Source organism: Oncorhynchus keta, chromosome 36, assembly GCF_023373465.1.
Source record: "Oncorhynchus keta strain PuntledgeMale-10-30-2019 chromosome 36, Oket_V2, whole genome shotgun sequence".
Lineage (NCBI taxonomy): Eukaryota > Metazoa > Chordata > Actinopteri > Salmoniformes > Salmonidae > Oncorhynchus > Oncorhynchus keta.
In genome coordinates, this window is record NC_068456.1 from 28,348,503 (window position 1) to 28,371,201 (window position 22,699).

Genomic DNA, 22,699 nt, shown 5'->3' on the forward strand with positions numbered 1-22,699 from the left:
AGACTAGTACCTAAAACAAGAAGGCCACTATTAACCAATAAACATTCACGTGAGTGTGGTCTGGCATAATAAATCAGGCAAGGGTATTTGTATTGTAACACAATTTGGTACACATGTTGTCAAGACTCAACATATGCAAGAATATTCATATCAACCACCTGGTGGCACTATAAAGGGCACATTATTATATCTCTTAATCTATTTGACTCGGAGTGCTGACATTTGGCACACATGCTCAGGGAGATGTGTTGCTAACCCACGCTATATCTGACACTACTGGCCCGATTTTTACAAAACGTGAATGATGAGTCTTGCCGTAGATATCCGCCATTTAGAAAATAGCATTAATTTGCCCAAAGGAGGGTAGCGCGCTGCATCATTCGTGGGAGACAACATGTTTACTGTTGCCTTGTTTCTTCATGGAACTTGTCTTTGTCGATAATGCTGACCGAATATATGCTACTTCGGCAGAAGTTTTCTAGTTTTTTGACAGAATTGAGTCATTGTACTTAATTGACGTCTAACCAAACCTCACTCCTCTAGTTCTGTTTTGCTTTAACACACAGTTGCAACGACTGTACCGCCCCCCAAAATAATGTGGCTGAAAGATGTCTAACAAAACCTCACTCCTCTAGTTCTGTTTTGCTTTAGCACCTGGTTACCTATTGGGAGCGGCACAAACCTCTGGTTCATTTGGTGCATGTCCTCTATGCATAATGAAGCACATTTCTTAAACTAAAAGCTCCTATTTGGGACAAGAAATCAAAACAAAAAAACCTTACTCTGATAACAGCATACGTCATGGAACAGCCCTGGGATAATGCTAACCTCTCCTCTCTCCCCCTCTCCAGAGTCAGCCTGGAGGCCCCAACATGATGAAACCGGGTCCCAACATGCCCCAGTCTCTGCCTCCCCCCAACACTTTCAGTGTACAGGCCCAGGGCCCCCCTCCCCTGCTCCAGGCCCAGTTCTCTGCTGCCTCCCTGGCCCCGCTCCTCCTGAACCCCCCTCCGCCCCTGCTGTCACAGCCACCACCCAAAGGTAGGGGGCTCTATGATGATGATTAGTGTTTCTCTGATGCGTTTGCTTTGAGTTGCTAGCTTGCTACTTCTGAAGAAAATAAAGACATTTGGATTTTTTATGTGTGTTTGCCCATCCCGCTAGATGTGTTCTCAGGAGGTCTGCTCCAGCCCCCAAGGAGGATGATGCCTCAGCCAGTCAGGCGCCTGGACCCCTCCCCCCGCTTCCCCAACCGCAACGACCGCCCTGAACTCATCCTCAGGACCAAGGATGAACGCAGTCGTGAAAGAGACCGTGAGCGCAGGAGGTCCAGAGAGCGCTCTCCCACACGTAAACGCTCCAGGGACCGTTCTCCGAGACGTGACCGCTCCCCCCGCCGCCCTCGTAGGGTGGTGCCTCGCTATACTGTCCAGTTCTCCAAGTTCAGCCTGGACGGGTGGGTCAGCCATTCATTATGATGATTGAACACTTTCAGCTTTTGATTTGATACGATCTCTGAGTCAGGGGTCAGTTTACTTCAGAACTTTGTGTCTAGTGAACTGTATATATTGAACTTTGTTTCTAGTGAACTGTATATAAGGGGTATTGGAAACCTCTCTGGGCCTTTCTTACAGTTTTCATTCTGTTTCTGATAGTTATAAAGAAAGTGCATATGAGGTCAACTGAGTTTGTATAAAATATGTTTGGTAATTGATCAAACAAACAATGTGTTGTGGCTGCATGGAAGCGGATCCCGGGTGCTCTTCATCCATTCTAGAACCATTTGCAGTGACTGTACATTAGGGAGAAAGGTACTATTTTCTCTCCCTGTTCTGACAGAACTATTTCTCTCCCCTCCAGTTCTAACTGTGACATGATGGAGCTGAGGAGACGCTACCAGAGCCTGTACATCCCCAGTGACTTCTTTAATGCTGTGTTCACCTGGGTGGATGGCTTCCCCCTGCAACGACCCTTCCAGTTCGGCAACTACTGTAACTTCCACATCATGCACAAGGAGGTGGACTCTCTGGTCAAGAACACTGCTGTGCTGGACCCTCCTGATGCCAACCACACATACAGCGCTAAGGTGGGGTATACACACAGACGGGCTGCATGCAAGTGTACACACCAGGGTTTCCGTTCGGAAAATGTGGCACCAAACATTTGACCGGCAGCATTTTAATTTACCGGACATTTGAGAAATTTAACGGACACACATGCATCACTAGCCTATGTCAATCTACTAAAGTACAAATGTTTAGTCTGCCTAATCTATTTGTCAGCTTGTCGAGAAAGAAATAGCCTATTCCAAACAGACTGTGGGACAGTTAAGGGATGATAGATCCCAAATTCATCCAACCAGTATGCCTAGGCTACATTAAAAAACTAGATGTTAAAAAGCAATGAGTCTGATGCAACAGATCACAACGTTTAGCTCAAACTATTATTTCTACACATAAGCGCGACTGTTCGTTCAATAATGCATTTAGCGGGAAACCGTCAATGTCAAAAGGGCACTGCACATGAGAGCGGTTTCATGTGACGAAGATGAAAATATACCTGTTAGAAAGGCAGAAAAAAAAAGAAAAACAGCTTCTATGTCCAGGCCATCAGACTGTTAAACAGCTTCTATCTCCAGGCCATCAGACTGTTAAACAGCTTCTATCTCCAGGCCATCAGACTGTTAAACAGCTTCTATCTCCAGGCCATCAGACTGTTAAACAGCTTCTATCTCCAGGCCATCAGACTGTTAAACAGCTTCTATCTCCAGGCCATCAGACTGTTAAACAGCTTCTATCTCCAGGCCATCAGACTGTTAAACAGCTTCTATCTCCAGGCCATCAGACTGTTAAACAGCTTCTATCTCCAGGCCATCAGACTGTTAAACAGCTTCTATCTCCAGGCCATCAGACTGTTAAACAGCTTCTATCTCCAGGCCATCAGACTGTTAAACAGCTTCTATCTCCAGGCCATCAGACTGTTAAACAGCTTCTATCTCCAGGCCATCAGACTGTTAAACAGCTTCTATCTCCAGGCCATCAGACTGTTAAACAGCTTCTATCTCCAGGCCATCAGACTGTTAAACAGCTTCTATCTCCAGGCCATCAGACTGTTAAACAGCTTCTATCTCCAGGCCATCAGACTGTTAAACAGCTTCTATCTCCAGGCCATCAGACTGTTAAACAGCTTCTATCTCCAGGCCATCAGACTGTTAAACAGCTTCTATCTCCAGGCCATCAGACTGTTAAACAGCTTCTATCTCAGACCAGGCCATCAGACTGTTAAACAGCTTCTATCTCCAGGCCATCAGACTGTTAAACAGCTTCTATCTCCAGGCCATCAGACTGTTAAACAGCTTCTATCTCCAGGCCATCAGACTGTTAAACAGCTTCTATCTCCTGGCCATCAGACTGTTAAACAGCTTCTATCTCCTGGCCATCAGACTGTTAAACAGCTTCTATCTCCAGGCCATCAGACTGTTAAACAGCTTCTATCTCCAGGCCATCAGACTGTTAAACAGCTTCTATCTCCAGGCCATCAGACTGTTAAACAGCTTCTATCTCCAGGCCATCAGACTGTTAAACAGCTTCTATCTCCAGGCCATCAGACTGTTAAACAGCTTCTATCTCCAGGCCATCAGACTGTTAAACAGCTTCTATCTCCAGGCCATCAGACTGTTAAACAGCTTCTATCTCCAGGCCATCAGACTGTTAAACAGCTTCTATCTCCAGGCCATCAGACTGTTAAACAGCTTCTATCTCCAGGCCATCAGACTGTTAAACAGCTTCTATCTCCAGGCCATCAGACTGTTAAACAGCTTCTATCTCCAGGCCATCAGACTGTTAAACAGCTTCTATCTCAAGGCCATCAGACTGTTAAACAGCTTCTATCTCCAGGCCATCAGACTGTTAAACAGCTTCTATCTCAAGGCCATCAGACTGTTAAACAGCCACCACTAACATTGAGTGGCTGCTACCAACATACTGTCTCAAATCTCTAGCCACTTTAATAATAAAAAATTGGATGTAATAAATGTAACACTAGTCACTTTAAACAATGCCACTTTATATAATGTTTACATACCCTACATTACTCATCTCATATGTACAGTTGATGTCGGAAGTTTACACCTTAGCCAAATGCATTTAAACTCAGTTTTTCACAATTCCTGACATTTAATCCCAGTAAAAATTCTAGGGTTAAACATTTCATGTAGCCTTCCACAAGCTTCTCACAATATGTTGGGTGAATTTTGGCCTGTTCCTCCTGACAGAGCCAGGTTTGTAGCCCTTCTTGCTCGCACACATTTTTCAGTTCTGCTCACAGATTTTTTATAGGATTGAGGACAGGGCTTTGTGATGGCCACTCCAATACCTTGACTTTGTTGTCCCTAAGCCATTTTGCCACAACTTTGGAAGTATGTTTGGGGTCTTTGTCCATTTGGAATACCCATTTGCGACCAAGCTTTAACTTCCTCACTGATGTCTTGAGATGTTGCTTCAATATATCCACATAATTTTCTTTCCTCATGTTGCCATCTATTTTTTGAAGTGCACCAGTCCCTCGTACAGCAAAGCACCCCCACAACATGATGCTGCCACCCCTGTGCTTCACGGTTGGGATGGTGTTCTTCGGCTTGCAAGCCTCCCCCTTTTTCCTCCAAACATAACAATGGTCATTATGGCCAAACGGTTCTATTTTTGTTTTGTCAGACGAGGACATTTCTTCTCTTTTATATGGCGGTTTTGGAGCAGTGGCTTCTTCCTTGCTGAGCGGCCTTTCAGGTTATGTTGATATAGGATTATAGGAGTTTTACTTTGGATATAGATACTTTTGTACCTGTTTCCTACATCTTCACAAGGTCCTTTGCTGCTGTTCTGGGATTGATTAGCACTTTTTGCACCAAAGTACGTTCATCTCTTGGAGACATCTCTTGGAGGCTGCGTGGTCCCATGGTGTTTATACTTGCGTACTATTGTTTGTACAGATGAACTTGATACCTTGAGGTGTTTGGAAATTGCTCCCAAGGATGAACCAGACTTGTGGAGGTCTACAATTTCTTTCCTGAGGTCTTAGATGATTTCTTTAGATTTTCCCGTGATGACACGGGCACAGTCAACTTAGTGTATGTAAACTCCTGACCCACTGGAATTGTGATACAGTGAATTATAAGTGAAATAATCTGTCTGTAAACAATTGTTGGAAAAATTACTTGTGTCATGCACAAAGTAGATGTCATAACTGACTTGCTAAAACTATAGTTTGTTAACAAGAAATTTGTGGAGTGGTTGAAAAACGAGTTTTAATGACTCCAACCTAAGTGTATGTAGACTTCCGACTTCAACTGTTAGTATAAAGTATATGGATGAGCAGTGACAGAGCGGCTAAGATGCAATAGATAGTAAAGAATAGATAGTGAAGGATACAGTATACAGTATATGAGATTAGAGGTCGACCGGTTATGGTTTTCAACGCCGATTCCGATTATTGGAGGGCCAAAAAAGGCCGATACCGATTAATCGGCCTATTTTTATTTATTTATTTGTAATTATGACAATTACAACAACACTGAATGAACACTTATTTTAACTTAATATAATACATCAATAAAATCATTTTATTCTCAAATAAATAATGAAACATGTTCAATTTGGTTTAAATAATGCAAAAACAAAGTGTTGGAGAAGAAAGTAAAAGTGCAATATTTGCTATGTAAGAAAGCTAACATTTTAAGTTCCTTGCTCAGAACATATGAAAGCTGGTGGTTCCTTTTAACATTAGTCTTTAATATTCCCAGGTAAGAAGTTTTAGGTTGTAGATATTATAGGAATTATAGGACAATTTTCTATATAACATTTGTATTTCATTAACCTTTGACATTTGGATGAACTTATAGGCACTTTAGTATTGCCAGTGTAACATTATAGCTTCCATCCTCTCCCTGCTCCTTCCTGGGCTCGAACCAGGAACACATTGACAACAGCCACCCTCGAAGCAGCGGTACCCATGCAGAGCAAGGGGAACAACCACTCCAAGTCTCAGAGCGAGTGACGTTTGAAACGCTATTAGTGCACACCCCACTAACTAGCCAGCCATTTCACATCGGTTACACCAGCCTAATCTCGGGAGTTGATAGGCTTGAAGTCATGAACAGCTGCTGGCAAACGCACAAAAGTGCCGTTTGAATGAATGCTTACGAGCCTGCTGGTGTCTACCACCGCTCAGTCAGACTGCTCTATCAAATCATAGACTTAGTTATAACATGATAACACACAGAAACATATGGTCGAATCCGGAAACTATCATCTCGAAAACAAGACGTTTATTCTTTCAGTGAAATATGGAACCGTTCTGTATTTTATCGTACGGCTGGCATCCATAAGTCTAAATATTGCTGTTACATTGCACAACCTTCAATGTTATGTAAAATTCTGCGTCTCAAACTGTTGCATATACCCTGACTCTGCATGCAATGAACGAAAGAGAAGTGACACAATTTCACCTGCTTAATATTGCCTGCTAACCTGGATTTCTTTTAAAAATATATACTTCTGTGTATTGATTTTAAGAAAGGCATTGATGTTTATGGTTAGGTACACATTGGAGCAATGATACGCACCGCATCGATTATATGCAACGCAGGGCACGCAAGATAAACTAGTAATATCATCAACCATGTGTAGTTAACTAGTGATTATGATTGATTGTTTTTTATAGGATAAGTTTAATGCTAGCTAGCAACTTACCTTGGCTTACTGCATTCGCGTAACAGGCGGGCTCCTCGTGGAGTGCAATGTAATCAGGTGGTTAGAGCGTTGTACTAGTTAACTGTAAGGTTGCAAGATTGAATCCCAGAGCTAACAAGCTAAATATCTGTCATTCTGCCCCTGAACAAGGCAGTTAACCCACCGTTCCTAGGCCATCATTGAAAATAAGAATGCGTTCTTAACTGACTTGCCTGGTTAAATAAAGATTAAATAAAGGTGTAAAAAAAATAAAAAAATTGTCCAAAAATACCGATTTCAGATTGTTATGAAAACTTGAAATCGACCCTAATTAATCGCCCATTCCGATTAATCGGTCGACATCTACATGAGATGAGTAATGTGAATTATGTAAACATTATTAAAGTGACTAGTGTTCCATTTATTCAAGTGGTCAATGATATCAAGTCTGTAGGTAGGCAGCCACCTCTGTGCTGGTGGTGGCTGTTTAACAATCTGATAGCCTCAGCTTCTATTTCTCTGTTTGTAAACTTCCGACTTCAACTGTGTATACTGTACTCTATACCATCTACTGCATCTTCCCTATGCCGCACAGCCATCGGTCATCCATATGTTTATATGTACATATTCTCATTCATTCCTTTACATACGTGTGTGTGTAAAGTAGTTGTTTTGAAATTAAGATGACTTGTTAGATATTACTGCACGGTCGGAACTAGAAGCACAAGAATTTCGCTACACTCGCATTAACATCTGCTCACCATGTGTATGTGACCAATAAAATTAGATTTGAAAGAGAGGAGCTCTAATAGGCTACTTTGAAGCAAGGTAAGACATGCCTCATATGTATTAAATGTTTTCTAATTGCATACTGCTTCCAGCTCATTGCAAAGTGGTGTGACCTGCTGAAGCTTGCCTTATGTTGCCATTTGATGCCACGTTCAAAACAACTGAGAACTCTGAAGTCTTGTGACCTTAGTGTGTTCAAGACAATTGGGAACTGGAGAAAAGAAAAACGAGATCCTACTGGGAAAAATCTGTGTAAACGGTCATCCAACTCGGGAACTCGGGCCTCTTTCTAGAGCTCCGACCTGAAGATCACTTTCCCAGTTGTCTTGAAAGCACCACAAGATGCAGCAGCAGCTCTTGCGCAGTCTGACAGATTTTCCACCTAAAGGCTCTGTATCTGTATGCTGTACGAGTGTGATAAATAAGATGCATAACCAATATACTGCACACAAGCTCCAATTTAATTCCACTAAATTATGCAAATGTGTCTGTAGACCGATAAGCATGACCAGTCAAATGTGTCTATAGACCGATAAGCATGACCAGTCAAATGTGTCTACAGACCGATAAGCATGACCAGTCAAATGTGTCTACAGACCGATAAGCATGACCAGTCAAATGTGTCTACAGACCGATAAGCATGACCAGTCAAATGTGTCTACAGACCGATAAGCATGACCAGTCAAATGTATTTCCATCAATGAAGAGGATATAAAGCAGTCTTCTTCTCCCAGACAATTCGCCAGCAGCAATTTTATTTATCTGCTTTTTTTTTTTATGCGGACGAAAGCCAGCTATTACTGGCTAACGGAAACCCCGACACACACACCTGTTCAGCGCTATGCTGGGATACACACACCTAATACCACTTACAGCAATAAGGTAGTTCACACACAAACGTTCACACCATGACTTGTCCTGTCTGTTGTCTTGTGTTGAATAGGTGATGTTGCTGGCCAACCCCAGTCTAGAGGAGCTCTACCATAAGTCCTGTGCTCTGGCTGAGGACCCCCAAGAACTTAGAGACGCTTTCCAGCACCCTGCCCGCCTCATCAAGGTCAGTTAGGTGTCAACCACTGGTTCGTACAGTACGTAGTAGTTATGAGTAAGTTGCATAGCTTAGGCTTCTTTTTTTAAATTTTTTACTTCTCTTGTTTCTCTTTCCAATTTCTCTGTCCTTCTGTCTCTCTATTTCTCTCTCAGTTCCTGGTGGGGATGCGGGGTAAGGACGAGGCTATGGCCATCGGGGGCCACTGGTCCCCCTCCCTGGATGGAGTGGACCCTGAGAAGGACCCGGCTGTGCTCATAAAGACAGCCATACGCTGTTGTAAGGCCCTCACAGGCATAGACCTGAGTCTCTGCACTCAGTGGTAAGTCCTGCTCTTCTCCTCAACCTCCCTTCTCTCTTTTCTGTCTCTGTGGGTTTTCTCTATATAACTAGACCTGTGGTAATATTATTACCAAAAAAATACAAATGGTGACGGCCCGTGATGGTTTTCTCACCTTCCAACGCTTAATATCGATATCTGACACTTTGGATGGGTGCTTTTTTTTTGTTGGTTTGTCTTTTGGACGTTAATGACTATGATTCTGTCATTTGATTTGCCTCTTAATAATTTTTTGTTTCGCAATATGTCCCGTTGGCTACGGTATGATGACGTCCTGCTTTTCTCCATCTTTGTATATCTATGTGGGCGGATGAATGAGTGATTGATTCTGTGGCTCAAAGAGCAGTCTCCCGGACCAGAAGACGCCACAATAACCTTTTTGTGTTGATTTTTCCCCCCCTTTCATTCTGTTAAATATCTTACATATTTAACTTCTTGCTTTCACTGTCCTGTCCTATGATTCTGTGTCTTCTCTCAAAAACTCCCCTCCGCAAAGTCGCAACAGAGAAATACTGAGCTTTAATTGGCTGAAGGCGAGGGTTGGGGCGGTTTTGGGGGTGTTACCAGGGGTGATGTTTTTCTGTCAAATTTACCAAAATGGCCACCGTTACCCCTGACAACCAATGGAGAGCTGCGGACTGGGTTCCGTTACGCTAATTGTGTGTTCTTTGTGTTGGGGGGATACTGTAACAAGTTCAAAAGTCATTTGGGGGAATGTAGCCTAGGCTAGCCCTAGCCCTGTTTTTAAGAGATGTGTGTCCCTGACTGGAATGTTTCTTTCCAATGCGCCTTCTTCCTTTGCGACAGGTATCGTTTTGCAGAGATTCGCTATCATCGCCCTGAGGAGACTCACAAGGGGCGGACAGTGCCCGCACATGTGGAGACAGTGGTTTTGTTTCTCCCGGATGTTTGGCATTGTCTTCCTACCCGCTCAGAGTGGGAGGGGCTGTCGCGGGGACTCCGGGAGCAGCTGGCTGAGAAGCTGTCCGCCGAGAGGAAGGAGGCTGATGGAGAACAGGCACTGAACCGCTAATCCCTTTCTTCTCATTTCCCCTGCTTCTCACAGGACCAACACAGGCACAGGATATTCACTAGACACAACAACCCCAGATACACACACTACATATGTTATACACACCTAAATACACACAATGCAGGCAGAATCCTGAACTACCATACCCCCTTTAGGTTCAGTTCCTCTCCTACCGTCCTGCTACCTGCTCCTACCCTTATCCTCCCCGCCCTACACCCCTCCCTGCCCTCACACTCGGCAGACACACAGTGGAAGGAGACTAGGTTGTATCTGATCGATACCGCCGCAACTGGCCAATCAGCTTCCAGCTCTAGAAATGTCTCATAATTGGGTACCAAACTGGATATAGCTTAAGTTTTAATTTGCTTGTGTTATCATCACATTTAATCAAAAATGACCCTGCTTGGAATTGTCTACTTGCAAGTGGGGTGGATAAAATGACATTTGATTCTTTGCTTGGAATTACTGAGGATTCTACTGGAACCTGCAGAGCCAGTTGCGTTGATGTGTGTATGTTCTAGATTTTGTTTCCTTTTTATAATAATTTGTTAACTTCAATATCTGCTGAATTCGAAAGGAGAGAAAATCCCCTCCCCTAAGTTCTGTCTCTTGTCTGTCCCTGTTTTTGATTGGACTGTATCTAGAGCTTGGTTTGTTCCAGGGCAGTTGGTTTGACATAAGGTTTTCTATGATGTTCTAGAACCTAAACTGAACCAAAAGAATGCAGAATCCAGAACTATTCCTAATCAGAATCCATGTTAGATTAGGATAGCTAGCTAGGGAACTCCATACAGACAGTTAAGCTAAACACTGAGTTTGGGGGCACCAGCTTTGAGTTGAACCTGATGAAGCTTCCACTACACAGACCACACCCCCTTTGGAACCCACTGTCATTGATTTACCTTTTTGTGTTCCACAGAACGTGATTGATTGGCCGCTGGGGGGCGGGGGCATTGGTTTTCCGTTGGTTTGATAAAGGTTTTATTATATAGAACTAGAGGGTGGTATCCCTGTGTTTACCTACCTACCCACCCTGCAGTAGCAGAGGACTACTTTATCATCCCAGAGCTACTAACTAGGACCAGAGAAACTATCAGAGACACAGGATGTGAACCTTGCTTCTTGCACGGATCAACTTTTTTTTTTTTTTTACTATTTAAAACGGTGGTGATTTAATGGTTTGCTGTCCCTCTCTTTCTTTCTTTCTGTCTCGGTTGGATGGTTCTTTCTCAAAGGAGGAAGAGGAGAAGGATGAAGAAGATTCGAAGGAGGTGACCACTCCGACACACTGGGCTAAGCTTGATCCGAAATCAATGAAGGTAGGGTTCTCAAGTATTTGATTGTTGAATAGCCTATACTTGAGAACTGACTGAATATTATTACTCAGTCAATACAAAGTGAATTACTTTGACTTTCAAAGACATCTAGCAGATATTTCTATTTAAAGAGATTTACATTAGTGAGTACATAGTCTACATGTTTTTTGTATGTGTATGGTGATGATCACTGCAGGAAATAACTTAACCTTGGCACTGCTAGCGAGTCAGAGGCAGGACCCACATCCTCATCTCTCTAGCCATGCAACTCCACAACCATCTTAACAATAGACTAATCACAAGTCATGACTGTACATTCCTGTATATAATTAGCTTCTCCACAGGAAGTTTCCTGGTGTGCATATATTTTTTTGTTATGCACTGATGTATTGTGTGGCTCATTCCTGTGTTGATGAGTTGACTGACGAGTTGACTGACGAGTTGACTGACGAGTTGACTGACGAGTTGACTGACGTGACGTGTTGACTGACGTGACGTGTTGACTGACGTGACGTGTTGCTGCGTCGTAAAGTGATACAAAAGAAGTGGCTTCCGCAATCTGCATACTGCTCACTTGACACGTTTGTTCAGCACAAAATAGTTTGAATCACATTGTATATCCAATCCATATGCAAGAGACATTGTAAGTTCATAATGCTTAATGTTGAACTGACCAACCACCTCTCTCTGCTGTAGGTGAATGACCTTCGTAAGGAGTTAGAGTCCCGCTCCCTGAGCTCTAAGGGGTTAAAGTCCCAGCTGATTGCCCGTCTCACCAAGCAGTTGAAGGTGGAAGAGCAGGTGGAGGAGGCCAAGGAGCCCGAGTTACCGGAGAGCCAGGCCCCGGAGGAGGAGGCGCCTCAACTTATGGAGGAGGACAGAGAGGTACAGGAGGTTTGGGCACTTCGGCTAGTGTATGTGCTTATAGACAGAAGCACAAAAGCTGGACAGAGGTATGCTTTTAATGCACAGCTACAGTTAACACACCAACAGCATCACTATGGCTGGTTTACTAGAATGGATCGACTGATTACTTGTTTCTGATTCTCCTTCCCTCTGTCTGTATGTCCATCAGGAGGAGGAAAGGAAGAAGCAGGAGGAGTTGGAGCGCCAGCGCAGAGAGAAGCGGTACGTCCTGCCAGACGAGCCCACCATCATCGTTCACCCCAACTGGGCGGCCAAGAGCGGAAAGTTTGACTGCAGCGTCATGTCTCTGAGCGTGCTGCTGGACTACAGACTGGAGGACAACAAGGAACACTCCTTCGAGGTGAGACAACACACACATTCAGGACATACACACTTGAACACTCATTTAGATGCCTAGAAGTACAGATTTGCATCAAATATTGCTGTCTTCTCTTCTCTCCAGGTGTCTCTGTTCGCGGAGCTGTTTAATGAGATGCTACAGAGAGACTTTGGCTATAGGATTTTCAAGGCCCTGGCCTCTGTGCCCTGCAAGGATGACAAGAAAGACAAGAAGGTGAAGGCCAAGAAAGAGGCGGGGCAGAAAGAGGCGGGGCAGAAAGAGGCGGGGCAGAAAGAGGCGGGGCAGAAAGAGGCGGGGCAGAAAGAGGCGGGGCAGAAAGAGGCGGGGCAGAAAGAGGCGGGGCAGAAAGAGGCGGGGCAGAAAGAGGCGAGGCAGAAGGGGGAAGTGAAGAAAGGCGAGGAGGAGAACGGCGAGCCGGCGATGAAGAAGGCAAAGGAAGAGGAACAGGAGAGGAAGGTAGGTGGCTCATAGCTCTTGAAGATGCATTGGAGTCATATTGACAGTTTTACTAGATCATGAAGCAGTTTACATTGTAGCTTACTTAAAATACAAGTTTACGCCATGATTCAAATGCTTGGATTTTCAAACGGTCTGCTTGTTCTAACTTGTTCCTGTTATGTCTTTTCCTAACCCAGAAGGAGGGCAAGGAGGGGGGCGAGAAGGAGGGCGAGGAGGGGAGCGAGAAGGAGAGCGAGGAGGGGGGTGAGAAGGAGGGTGAGAAGGAAGAGAAGGAGGTGCTGAAAAAGGAGGAGTCTATAGAGGAGAAGGAGGAGGATGAGAGCAGCAACACCAATGCTGAGGAGTACGACCCTCTTGAGGCCGAAGACGACGACGATGAAGATGGTACACATGATAATCCTGTCCTCTCATTCTCCACTGACACAATCCTTTCCTGTCTTCTCATCCTCCACTGACACTTTCCTCTCCTCTCATTCTGCACTGACACTTTCCTCTCCTGTCCTCTCATTCTGCACTGACGCGCTTCTCTCCTGTCCTCTCATTCTGCACTGACGCGCTCCTCTCCTGTCCTCTCATTCTGCACTGACACTTTCCTCTCCTGTCCTCTCATTCTGCACTGACGCGCTTCTCTCCTGCCCTCTCATTCTGCACTGACGCGCTCCTCTCCTGCCCTCTCATTCTGCACTGACGCGCTCTTCTCCTGCCCTCTCATTCTGCACTGACGCGCTCCTCTCCTCTCATTCTGCACTGACGCGCTCCTCTCCTCTCATTCTGCACTGACGCGCTCTTCTCCTGCCCTCTCATTCTGCACTGACGCGCTCCTCTCCTCTCATTCTGCACTGACGCGCTCCTCTCCTCTCATTCTGCACTGACGCGCTCCTCTCCTCTCATTCTGCACTGACGCGCTCCTCTCCTGCCTTCTCATTCTGCACTGACGCGCTCTTCTCCTGCCCTCTCATTCTGCACTGACACTTTCCTCTCCTCTCATTCTGCACTGACACTTTCCTCTCCTGTCCTCTCATTCTGCACTGACGCGCTCTTCTCATGCCCTCTCATTCTGCACTGACGCGCTCCTCTCCTGCCCTTTCATTCTGCACTGACGCGCTCCTCTCCTGCCTTCTCATTCTGCACTGACGCGCTCCTCTCCTGCCCTCTCATTCTGCACTGACGCGCTCCTCTCCTGCCCTCTCATTCTGCACTGACGCGCTCCTCTCCTGCCCTCTCATTCTGCACTGACGCGCTCCTCTCCTGTCCTCTCATTCTGCACTGACGCGCTCCTCTCCTGCCCTCTCATTCTGCACTGACGCGCTCCTCTCCTGTCTTCTCATTCTGCACTGACGCGCTCCTGTCCTCTCATTCTGCACTGACGCGCTCCTCTCCTGTCCTCTCATTCTGCACTGACGCGCTCTTCTCCTGTCCTCTCATTCTGCACTGACGCGCTCCTCTCCTCTCATTCTCCACTGACACTTTCCTCTCCTGTCCTCTCATTCTGCACTGACGCGCTCCTCTCCTCTCATTCTCCACTGACACTTTCCTCTCCTGCCCTCTCATTCTGCGCTGACGCGCTCCTGTCCTCTCATTCTGCACTGACGCGCTCCTCTCCTGTCCTCTCATTCTGCGCTGACGCGCTCCTCTCCTGCCTTCTCATTCTGCACTGACGCGCTCCTCTCCTGCCCTCTCATTCTGCACTGACGCGCTCCTCTCCTGCCCTCTTATTCTGCACTGACGCGCTCCTCTCCTGTCCTCTCATTCTGCACTGACGCGCTCCTCTCCTGCCCTCTCATTCTGCACTGACGCGCTCCTCTCCTGCCCTCTTATTCTGCACTGACACTTTCCTCTCCTGCCCTCTTATTCTGCACTGACGCGCTCCTCTCCTGTCCTCTCATTCTGCACTGACGCGCTCCTCTCCTCTCATTCTGCACTGACATGCTCCTCTCCTGTCCTCTCATTCTGCACTGACGCGCTCCTCTCCTCTCCTCTCATTCTGCACTGACATGCTCCTCTCCTGTCCTCTCATTCTGCACTGACGCGCTCCTCTCCTCTCCTCTCATTCTGCACTGACATGCTCCTCTCCTCTCCTCTCATTCTGCACTGACGCGCTCCTCTCCTCTCCTCTCATTCTGCACTGACATGCTCCTCTCCTGTCCTCTCATTCTGCACTGACGCGCTCCTCTCCTCTCCTCTCATTCTGCACTGACATGCTCCTCTCCTGTCCTCTCATTCTGCACTGACGCGCTCCTCTCCTCTCCTCTCATTCTGCACTGACGCGCTCCTCTCCTGTCCTCTCATTCTGCACTGACGCGCTCCTCTCCTGTCCTCTCATTCTGCACTGACGCGCTCCTCTCCTGTCCTCTCATTCTGCACTGACGCGCTCCTCTCCTGCCCTCTCATTCTGCACTGACGCGCTCCTCTCCTGCCCTCTCATTCTGCACTGACGCGCTCCTCTCCTGTCCTCTCATTCTGCACTGACATGCTCCTCTCCTGTCCTCTCATTCTGCACTGACGCGCTCCTCTCCTGTCCTCTCATTCTGCACTGACACTTTCCTCTCCTGTCCTCTCATTCTGCACTGACGCGCTCCTCTCCTGCCCTCTCATTCGGCACTGACGCGCTCCTCTCCTGCCCTCTCATTCTAATATATAATAATAATATATGCCATTTAGCTGACGCTTTTATCCAAAGCGACTTACAGTCATGTGTGCATACATTCTACGTATGGGTGGTCCCGGGAATCGAACCCACTACCCTGGCGTTACAAGCGCCATGCTCTACCAACTGAGCCACAGAAGGACCACACTGCACTGACGCGCTCCTCTCCTGCCCTCTCTCAGATAAAGACGATGAGGACTCTAACGACAGGGACAGGAGAGACGACAGGAAGTCCAAAGAGGGGTCCTCTAAAGACAAGGAGAAGAAGCAGATGGTGACCTACAACAAGGACCTGCTCATGGCCTTTGTCTACTTTGACCAGAGCCACTGTGGATACCTACTGGAGAAAGACCTGGAGGACATCATGTACACTCTGGGGTTACATCTGTCCAGAGCCCAGGTATATACACACACTGGGGTTACATCGGTCCAGAGCCCAGGTATATACACACACTGGGGTTACATCTGTCCAGAGCCCAGGTATATACACACACTGGGGTTACATCTGTCCAGAGCCCAGGTATATACACACACTGGGGTTACATCTGTCCAGAGCCCAGGTATATACACTGCTCAAAAAAATAAAGGGAACACTAAATTAACACATCCTAGAACTGAATTAATAAAATATTCTTATTAAATACTTTTTTCTTAACATAGTTGAATGTGCTGACAAAAAAATCGCACAAATTATCAATGGAAATCTAATTTATCTGGATTTGGAGTCACTGGATTTGGAGTCACACTCAAAATTAAAGTGGAAAACCACACTAAAGGCTGATCCAACTTTGATGTACTGTCTTTAAAACAAGTCAAAATGAGGCTCAGTAGTGTGTGTGGCCTCCACGTGCCTGTATGACCTCCCTACAATGCCTGGGCATGCTCCTGATCAGGTGGCGGATGGTCTCCTGAGGGATCTCCTCCCAGACCTGGACTAAAGCATCCGCCAACTCCTGGACAGTCTGTGGTGCAACGTGGCGTTGGTGGATGGAGCGAGACATGATGTCACAGATGTGCTCAATTGGATTCAGGTCTGGGGAACGGGCGGGCCAGTCCATAGCATCAATGCCTTCCTCTTGCAGGAACTGCTGACACACTCCAGCCACATGAGGTCTAGCATTGTCTTGCATTAGAAGGAACCCAGGGCCAACCACACCAGCATATGGTCTCACAAGGGGTCTGAGGATCTCATCTCGGTACCTAGTGGCAGTCAGGATACCTCTGGCGAGCACATGGAGGGCTCTGCAGCCCCCCCAAAGAAATGCCACCCCACACCATGACTGACCCACCTCCAAACCGGTCATGCTGGAGGATGTTGCAGGCAGCAGAACGTTCTCCACGGCGTCTCCAGACTGTCACGTCTGTCACATGTGCTCAGTGTGAACCTGCTTTCATCTGTGAAGAGCACAGGGCGCCAGTTGCGAATTTGCCAATCTTGGTGTTCTCTGGCAAATGCCAAACGTCCTGCACTGTGTTGGGCTGTAAGCACAACCCCCACCTGTGGACGTCGGGCCCTTATAACACCCTCATGGAGTCTTGTTTCTGACCGTTTGAGCAGACACATTCACATTTGTGGCCTGCTGGGGGTCATTTTGCAGGGCTCTGGCAGTGCTCTTCCTTCTCCTTGCACAAAGGCGGAGGTAGCGGTCCTGCTGCTGGGTTGTTGCCCTCCTACGGCCTCCTCCACGTCTCCTGATGTACTGGCCTGTCTCCTGGTAGCGCCTCCATGCTCTGTATACTACGCTGACAGACACAGCAAACCTTCTTGCCACAGCTCGCATTGAAGTGCCATCCTGGATGAGCTGCACTACCTGAGCCACTTGTGTGGGTTGTAGACTCCGTCTCATGCTGCCATTAGAGTGAAAGCACCGCCAGCATTCAAAAGTGACCAAAACATCAGCCAGGAAGCATAGGAACTGAGAAGTGGTCTGTGGTCCCACCTGCAGAACCACTCCTTTATTGGGGGTGTCTTGCTAATTGCCTATAATTTCCACCTGTTGTCTATTCCATTTGCACAACAGCATGTGCAATTTATTGTCAATCAGTGTTGCTTCCTAAGTGGACAGTTTGATTTCACAGAAGTGTGATTGACTTGGAGTTACATTGTGTTGTTTAAGTGTTCCCATTATTTTTTTGAGCAGTGTGTATATATATCACACACACTGGGGTTACATCTGTCCAGAGCTCAGGTATACACACACACACACACACACACACACACACACACACACACACACACACACACACACACACACACACACACACACACACACACACACACACACAGGGGCTTATACCTGTCTAGAGCTGAAGGTTACACACGTCAGTCTTACCCTTCTTTAAAATATATTTGTCACAATATATGCAAGTGATAATTAGTTAGCCCTTTTTATAATGTTGATTAATTTGCAGGTAAAGAAGTTGTTGAACAAGCCAGTGGTAAGAGAGTCGTGTTACTACCGTAAACTAACAGACGCAGCTAAAGACGAGGCGACTCCTTCCTTCAGTGAAGGCCTGCTGGACAACCTGCTAGGTGAGTGAAGGAGACACTGGAGTGGGATAATAGTTATCTTTATGACTCGTCTCAAAGCATTTTAAAGCTTCACTAATGTTGAACAAAATAATCTATTCCTTCACCAGTGATTTAGGTGAATATCTAACATAGTAAGAACTTACAGAGTGTGGTTTATTTTGAGTCCTACACTTTCAACTCTTTCCCTCCACCTCTCTCTTCCTTTCTACCTCTCCCCTTGTTTTCCCTATTTCTCCCCTCCCTCAGGTAACCGTGCGTTGCTGCCCATGTTTGTCTCTCGTGGCCAGGCACTAGCAGAGGCTAGTGAGTCAGGAGGAGGCAGCAGTCTGATAGTGTATAATGGAGCCATGGTAGATGTGGGCAGCATGATGCAGAAACTGGACAAGAGTGAGAAGGCCAGGGAGGAGATTGAGCAGAAACTAATGGTGCAGGACTCCAAAATGGGTAGGACAATCCACTTATCTCCAACACAATCCCAACTTAAAAACACAAAATTCAGACTTTAATCAACTCCCTTATTGACGTCAGTAGTGTGTCTTAAGTTAGGATTCAGACCTGATATTTGTAGTAGTTCAACTAGAAGTACAGCATTTTGCTCCTTTATTCAAGGTGGTGGCAATACTACTCCTTTCTCTCGCTTGCTCACTCGCTCTCGGAAAACCTCTTGTAGGAATGTCTTGAAATTTAAATAAACATTGACAATGCATAAGGTTCTTGAATTTGAAGTAAGCCTAGACATTGAGATTTTAAATACATTTTGTCATTAATTTGTGTGTGTGTGTGTTCCAGTCGAGGACACCAAGCAGATCCTCCAGCTGGTATCTGCTAATAGAGTCCTGTCTAAAGATCTGGAGGAGGTGAAGGGAACTCTGGGCCAGGCAGAGAACAACCTCAGGACCACAGGGGAACAGAACACGGTCTACCACAACCAGCTTAGCAAGACACTTAACAACCTGGGCAATGCCATGACTGAACTTCAGGGAGTCCTCAAGAAGGTACGATTGATTGACTGGTTGACTGATTTATTATTCGTAGACATGAGCGGCGCTCCTAGTGGCCAGGGACTTTAATGCAGGCTAACTTAAATCAGTTCTAGAATTTTTTTTACCAGCATGTCACATGTGCAACCTGGGGAAAATAAATCCTAGACCACCTTTACTCCACACACAGAGATGCATACAAAGCTCTCCCCCTGCCCTCCATTTGGCAAGTCTGACCACGGTTCTATCCTCTTGATTCCAGCTTACAAGCAAAAACCAAAGCAGGAAGTAGTGACTTGCTTTGACTTGTTCAATACGGAAGTGGTCTGATGACGCAGATGCTACACTGCTGGACTGCTAAATATTTTATTCTTCTTGAACTACACTGTTGGTTAAGGGTTTGTAAGCAAGCATTTCACAGTAAAGTCTACGCTTGTTGTATTCGGCGCATGTGGCAAATGTTTATTTTGGTTTTAAATGGTAATTATTTGTTACTTAAAAGAGAGAAAGAAAGAACCTTACAGTTTCTGCATTTGGTTAGTTGTTAATGGGAGATTTGCATTACATTTCGAGTTACGTTCTGTGGATCTTGAATTAGGTTTATTTGGGTAAAAACATATACAGCAAGATGTAATACTGAACAAAAATATAAAGGCAACATACAAAAATGTCAAAGATTTGACAGAGTTACAGTTCATATAAGGAAAACAGTCAATTGAAATGAGTTCATTAGGCCCTAATCTATGGATTTCACATGACTGGGAATACAGATATGCATCTGTTGATAACAGAAACCTTTAAAAAAAAAAATGGGCCTCAGGATCTCATCACAGTATCTCTGTACATTCAAATTGCCATCAATAAAATGCAATTGTGTTCGTTGTTCTGTAGCTTATGCCTGCCAAAACCATAACCCCACCGCTACCATGGGGCGCTCTGTTCACAACATTAACATCAGCAAACCGCTTGCCCACACGACGCCATACATATGGTCTATGGTTGTGAGGCCTGAACATTTTGCCAAATACTCTAAAACAATGTTGGAGGTGGCATATAGTAGAGAAATAAACATTAAATTCTCTGGCAACAGCTCTGGTGGACATTCCTGCAGTCCGCATTCTAATTGCACGTTCCCTCAACTTGGGACATCTGTGGCATTGTGTTGTGACAAAACAGCACATTTTAGTGGCCATTTATTGTCCCTAGCACAAAGTGCACCTGTGTAATGATCATGTTATTTAATCAGCTTCTTGATATGCCACACCTGTCAGGTGGATGGATAATCTTGGCAAAGGAGAAATTCTTACTAACAGGGATATAAACAAATTTGTGCACAGAATTTGAGCGAAATAAGCTTTTTTATCTGTGGATGATGTCTGGGATCTTTTATTCCAGCTCATGAAACATGGTACCAGCACTACATGTTGCGTTTTGTTCAGTGTAGTTTGTATATTCAGAGAATGGCACTTAAACATGAATTAAAACACTAGTTTCCAAAGTGGTCCTCTATGGTAAAGTTTTTGTGATAAAGGATTTGTGATATAATCAGCTGTTTGATGAGACAAAAGTCGTACAAGTTCGAAGCTTCACTGTTACATAATGCATTGATAAGCAGTACAGCTATAATGTGGACATTTCATAATGAAATCATTAGCTTGTCCAATGCCGCTAAATGCTGTTGTGTTTTTGTATGTTGAAATTAACTGAGGATTTCTTGTTTCTCTCATTCCAGGAGGTTCCCACAGAAGCCACCCCTGACCAAATATCCCAAACAACCAATGGTTCAGATGAATTAATGAAGGAGTTGGACAGTGAGTGAGTTGTCTAATCGGACACGTTTCTTACCAACCTTGTAAATATGCGCTAAAAACAAGCATCATTTGATTGAGTTTCATTTGGACCCATGGTTGTTGTTTTCCCCCACCAGGACCATGTATAGATTCTCATTGTTTGAATCCTAAATGGCATTCTATTCTTTTTGTATTTAATTGCTTTTGATTGGAACCTATAGGGCTCTAGTCAAAGTAGTGTACTATATAGGGAATATAGTTCCATTTGGGACAGGCATTCACTTAATTGGTTCTAATGTTTTCATGTAACCTCACTGTTTTCACCTGAAAATAAGAAATATGTTTAATTGTTTTGATATCAATTACAGTTTGATTCTCTGTTATTATAATGCATTCTAAAAGTGATATTTAAAAAAAAAGATTTGTTAGAAATTGTGTGCATGGCATTGTGAAGTGCTTCTTTGTTTACGGTATTAGTTTTAGATTTCAGTCGCTTCCTCAATTGATGATGATCATTTGAATGTTTTGTTTTATTCTGTATTGCCCGTTCATTGCCTTGCCCAAATAGTACCACAATGTTGATCCCAGTATGTGTGACTTTTACAGGGTTCTCTCTGGGATTTTTGAACAAGGTTGTACTGCTGAGTATGGTGGCGGGGGGCAGATTTTTGCTTTTTTAACACCTCAAACTGCCATTTTCTGTAATCAAGAGAGAGAGAAAATTGGCTTAAATTACAACAAATAAAGATAATTTACATAATGGCGCAACCAGTCTACAAGGTGGCACAGCACCCCTTTTACATTCTTAGGGGAGAACCCTGGTTGTACGTACTTCTAATTAGCAATAATGGTGTTATTTATGTTCAAGTGGATTCATAAAAAATATATTTAAAATAAACTGATATTTGAAGGGGAGGTTTCAGGGATTAGGACCTTGAAGAAACTGTTTTTGATGAGTCAACAGAATTGCTTTATCACATGTTCCTCTTCTCTCTTAACTCTGTTCTACTGACGGCTGATCATAAAACTCATGAGTTATTCTGTATTTTCCACTGTTATTCTTTGTAACTGACTGGCTGCCATTGTTCTGAGACATGAGTCGTATTCATTAGGGAACAACGTAGCAAAGCGTTTTGAAACGGAACACGAGAATGAGATTCTTATTGTACATGTTCAGATAGTATCTGCCCGGTTGCTTCCGTTTGGTGCCCAATAAATACGACCATAGTTTTGCATGCAGCTCCTTATATGAAACCTCAGTCTCTGAGGCCTATTCCAGTAACACACTTGTTTTATCCCAGGAGTTGTGAGACCATGGTAGTAAGTGTTATGTCCACGTTGGGATTGTTTAGTGTTTTTGTTTATTGTTAAGGGAAGTAAATGCATAGCCAAACCATAAACTGACTGTCTCCACTAACATCAAAAGAAATGCAGCCTCAGGTCTGGTCCTGCCTTTTGACCACAGATATAATGGTTCTGATTCTAGAATAAAACCGTATGAGAATACTACTGGAGTTCTGTTGTAAAATTCTGGATGTTCTAGAAGTGCTGTGTTTTCTGTTATTGGGTTGTTGTAGAACTGTGAGGAGCTATGATTCTGTCCCTCTCTTCTCAGATGAAGGTTGTGCAACAGGGATGATGATGATGGTGGTGATGAATTCCTGGATGAGAGAAAAACTTGAGAAATGAGCCCAAAGCAGCCTAGTGCATTTAATTTTTCTATTGAATATTGACTATGGTTGTCCTTTGCAGAATTAAAGTGGTAAATTTTA

At 44.8% G+C, this 22,699-nt stretch overlaps 1 protein-coding gene across 6 annotated transcripts in view; it reads left to right on the forward strand.

Moving 5' to 3' along the window:
• Positions 1-22,699, forward strand: part of LOC118369868 (cell division cycle and apoptosis regulator protein 1-like) — a 37,986-nt gene extending 15,287 nt beyond the window's left edge. For all 6 annotated transcript variants that reach the window (XM_052498765.1, XM_052498763.1, XM_052498768.1 and 3 more), the window contains 17 exons: positions 852-1,041; positions 1,165-1,456; positions 1,861-2,086; positions 8,458-8,571; positions 8,718-8,884; positions 9,710-9,920; positions 11,171-11,254; positions 11,948-12,136; positions 12,327-12,518; positions 12,621-12,974; positions 13,154-13,361; positions 15,807-16,024; positions 18,037-18,157; positions 18,404-18,601; positions 18,947-19,152; positions 20,870-20,948; positions 22,543-22,699. In XM_052498765.1, the coding sequence (XP_052354725.1) occupies positions 852-1,041; positions 1,165-1,456; positions 1,861-2,086; positions 8,458-8,571; positions 8,718-8,884; positions 9,710-9,920; positions 11,171-11,254; positions 11,948-12,136; positions 12,327-12,518; positions 12,621-12,974; positions 13,154-13,361; positions 15,807-16,024; positions 18,037-18,157; positions 18,404-18,601; positions 18,947-19,152; positions 20,870-20,948; positions 22,543-22,616 (3,123 nt within the window). In that variant the 3' untranslated portion in view covers positions 22,617-22,699. The remainder of the gene's footprint in view (positions 1-851; positions 1,042-1,164; positions 1,457-1,860; positions 2,087-8,457; positions 8,572-8,717; positions 8,885-9,709; positions 9,921-11,170; positions 11,255-11,947; positions 12,137-12,326; positions 12,519-12,620; positions 12,975-13,153; positions 13,362-15,806; positions 16,025-18,036; positions 18,158-18,403; positions 18,602-18,946; positions 19,153-20,869; positions 20,949-22,542) is intronic.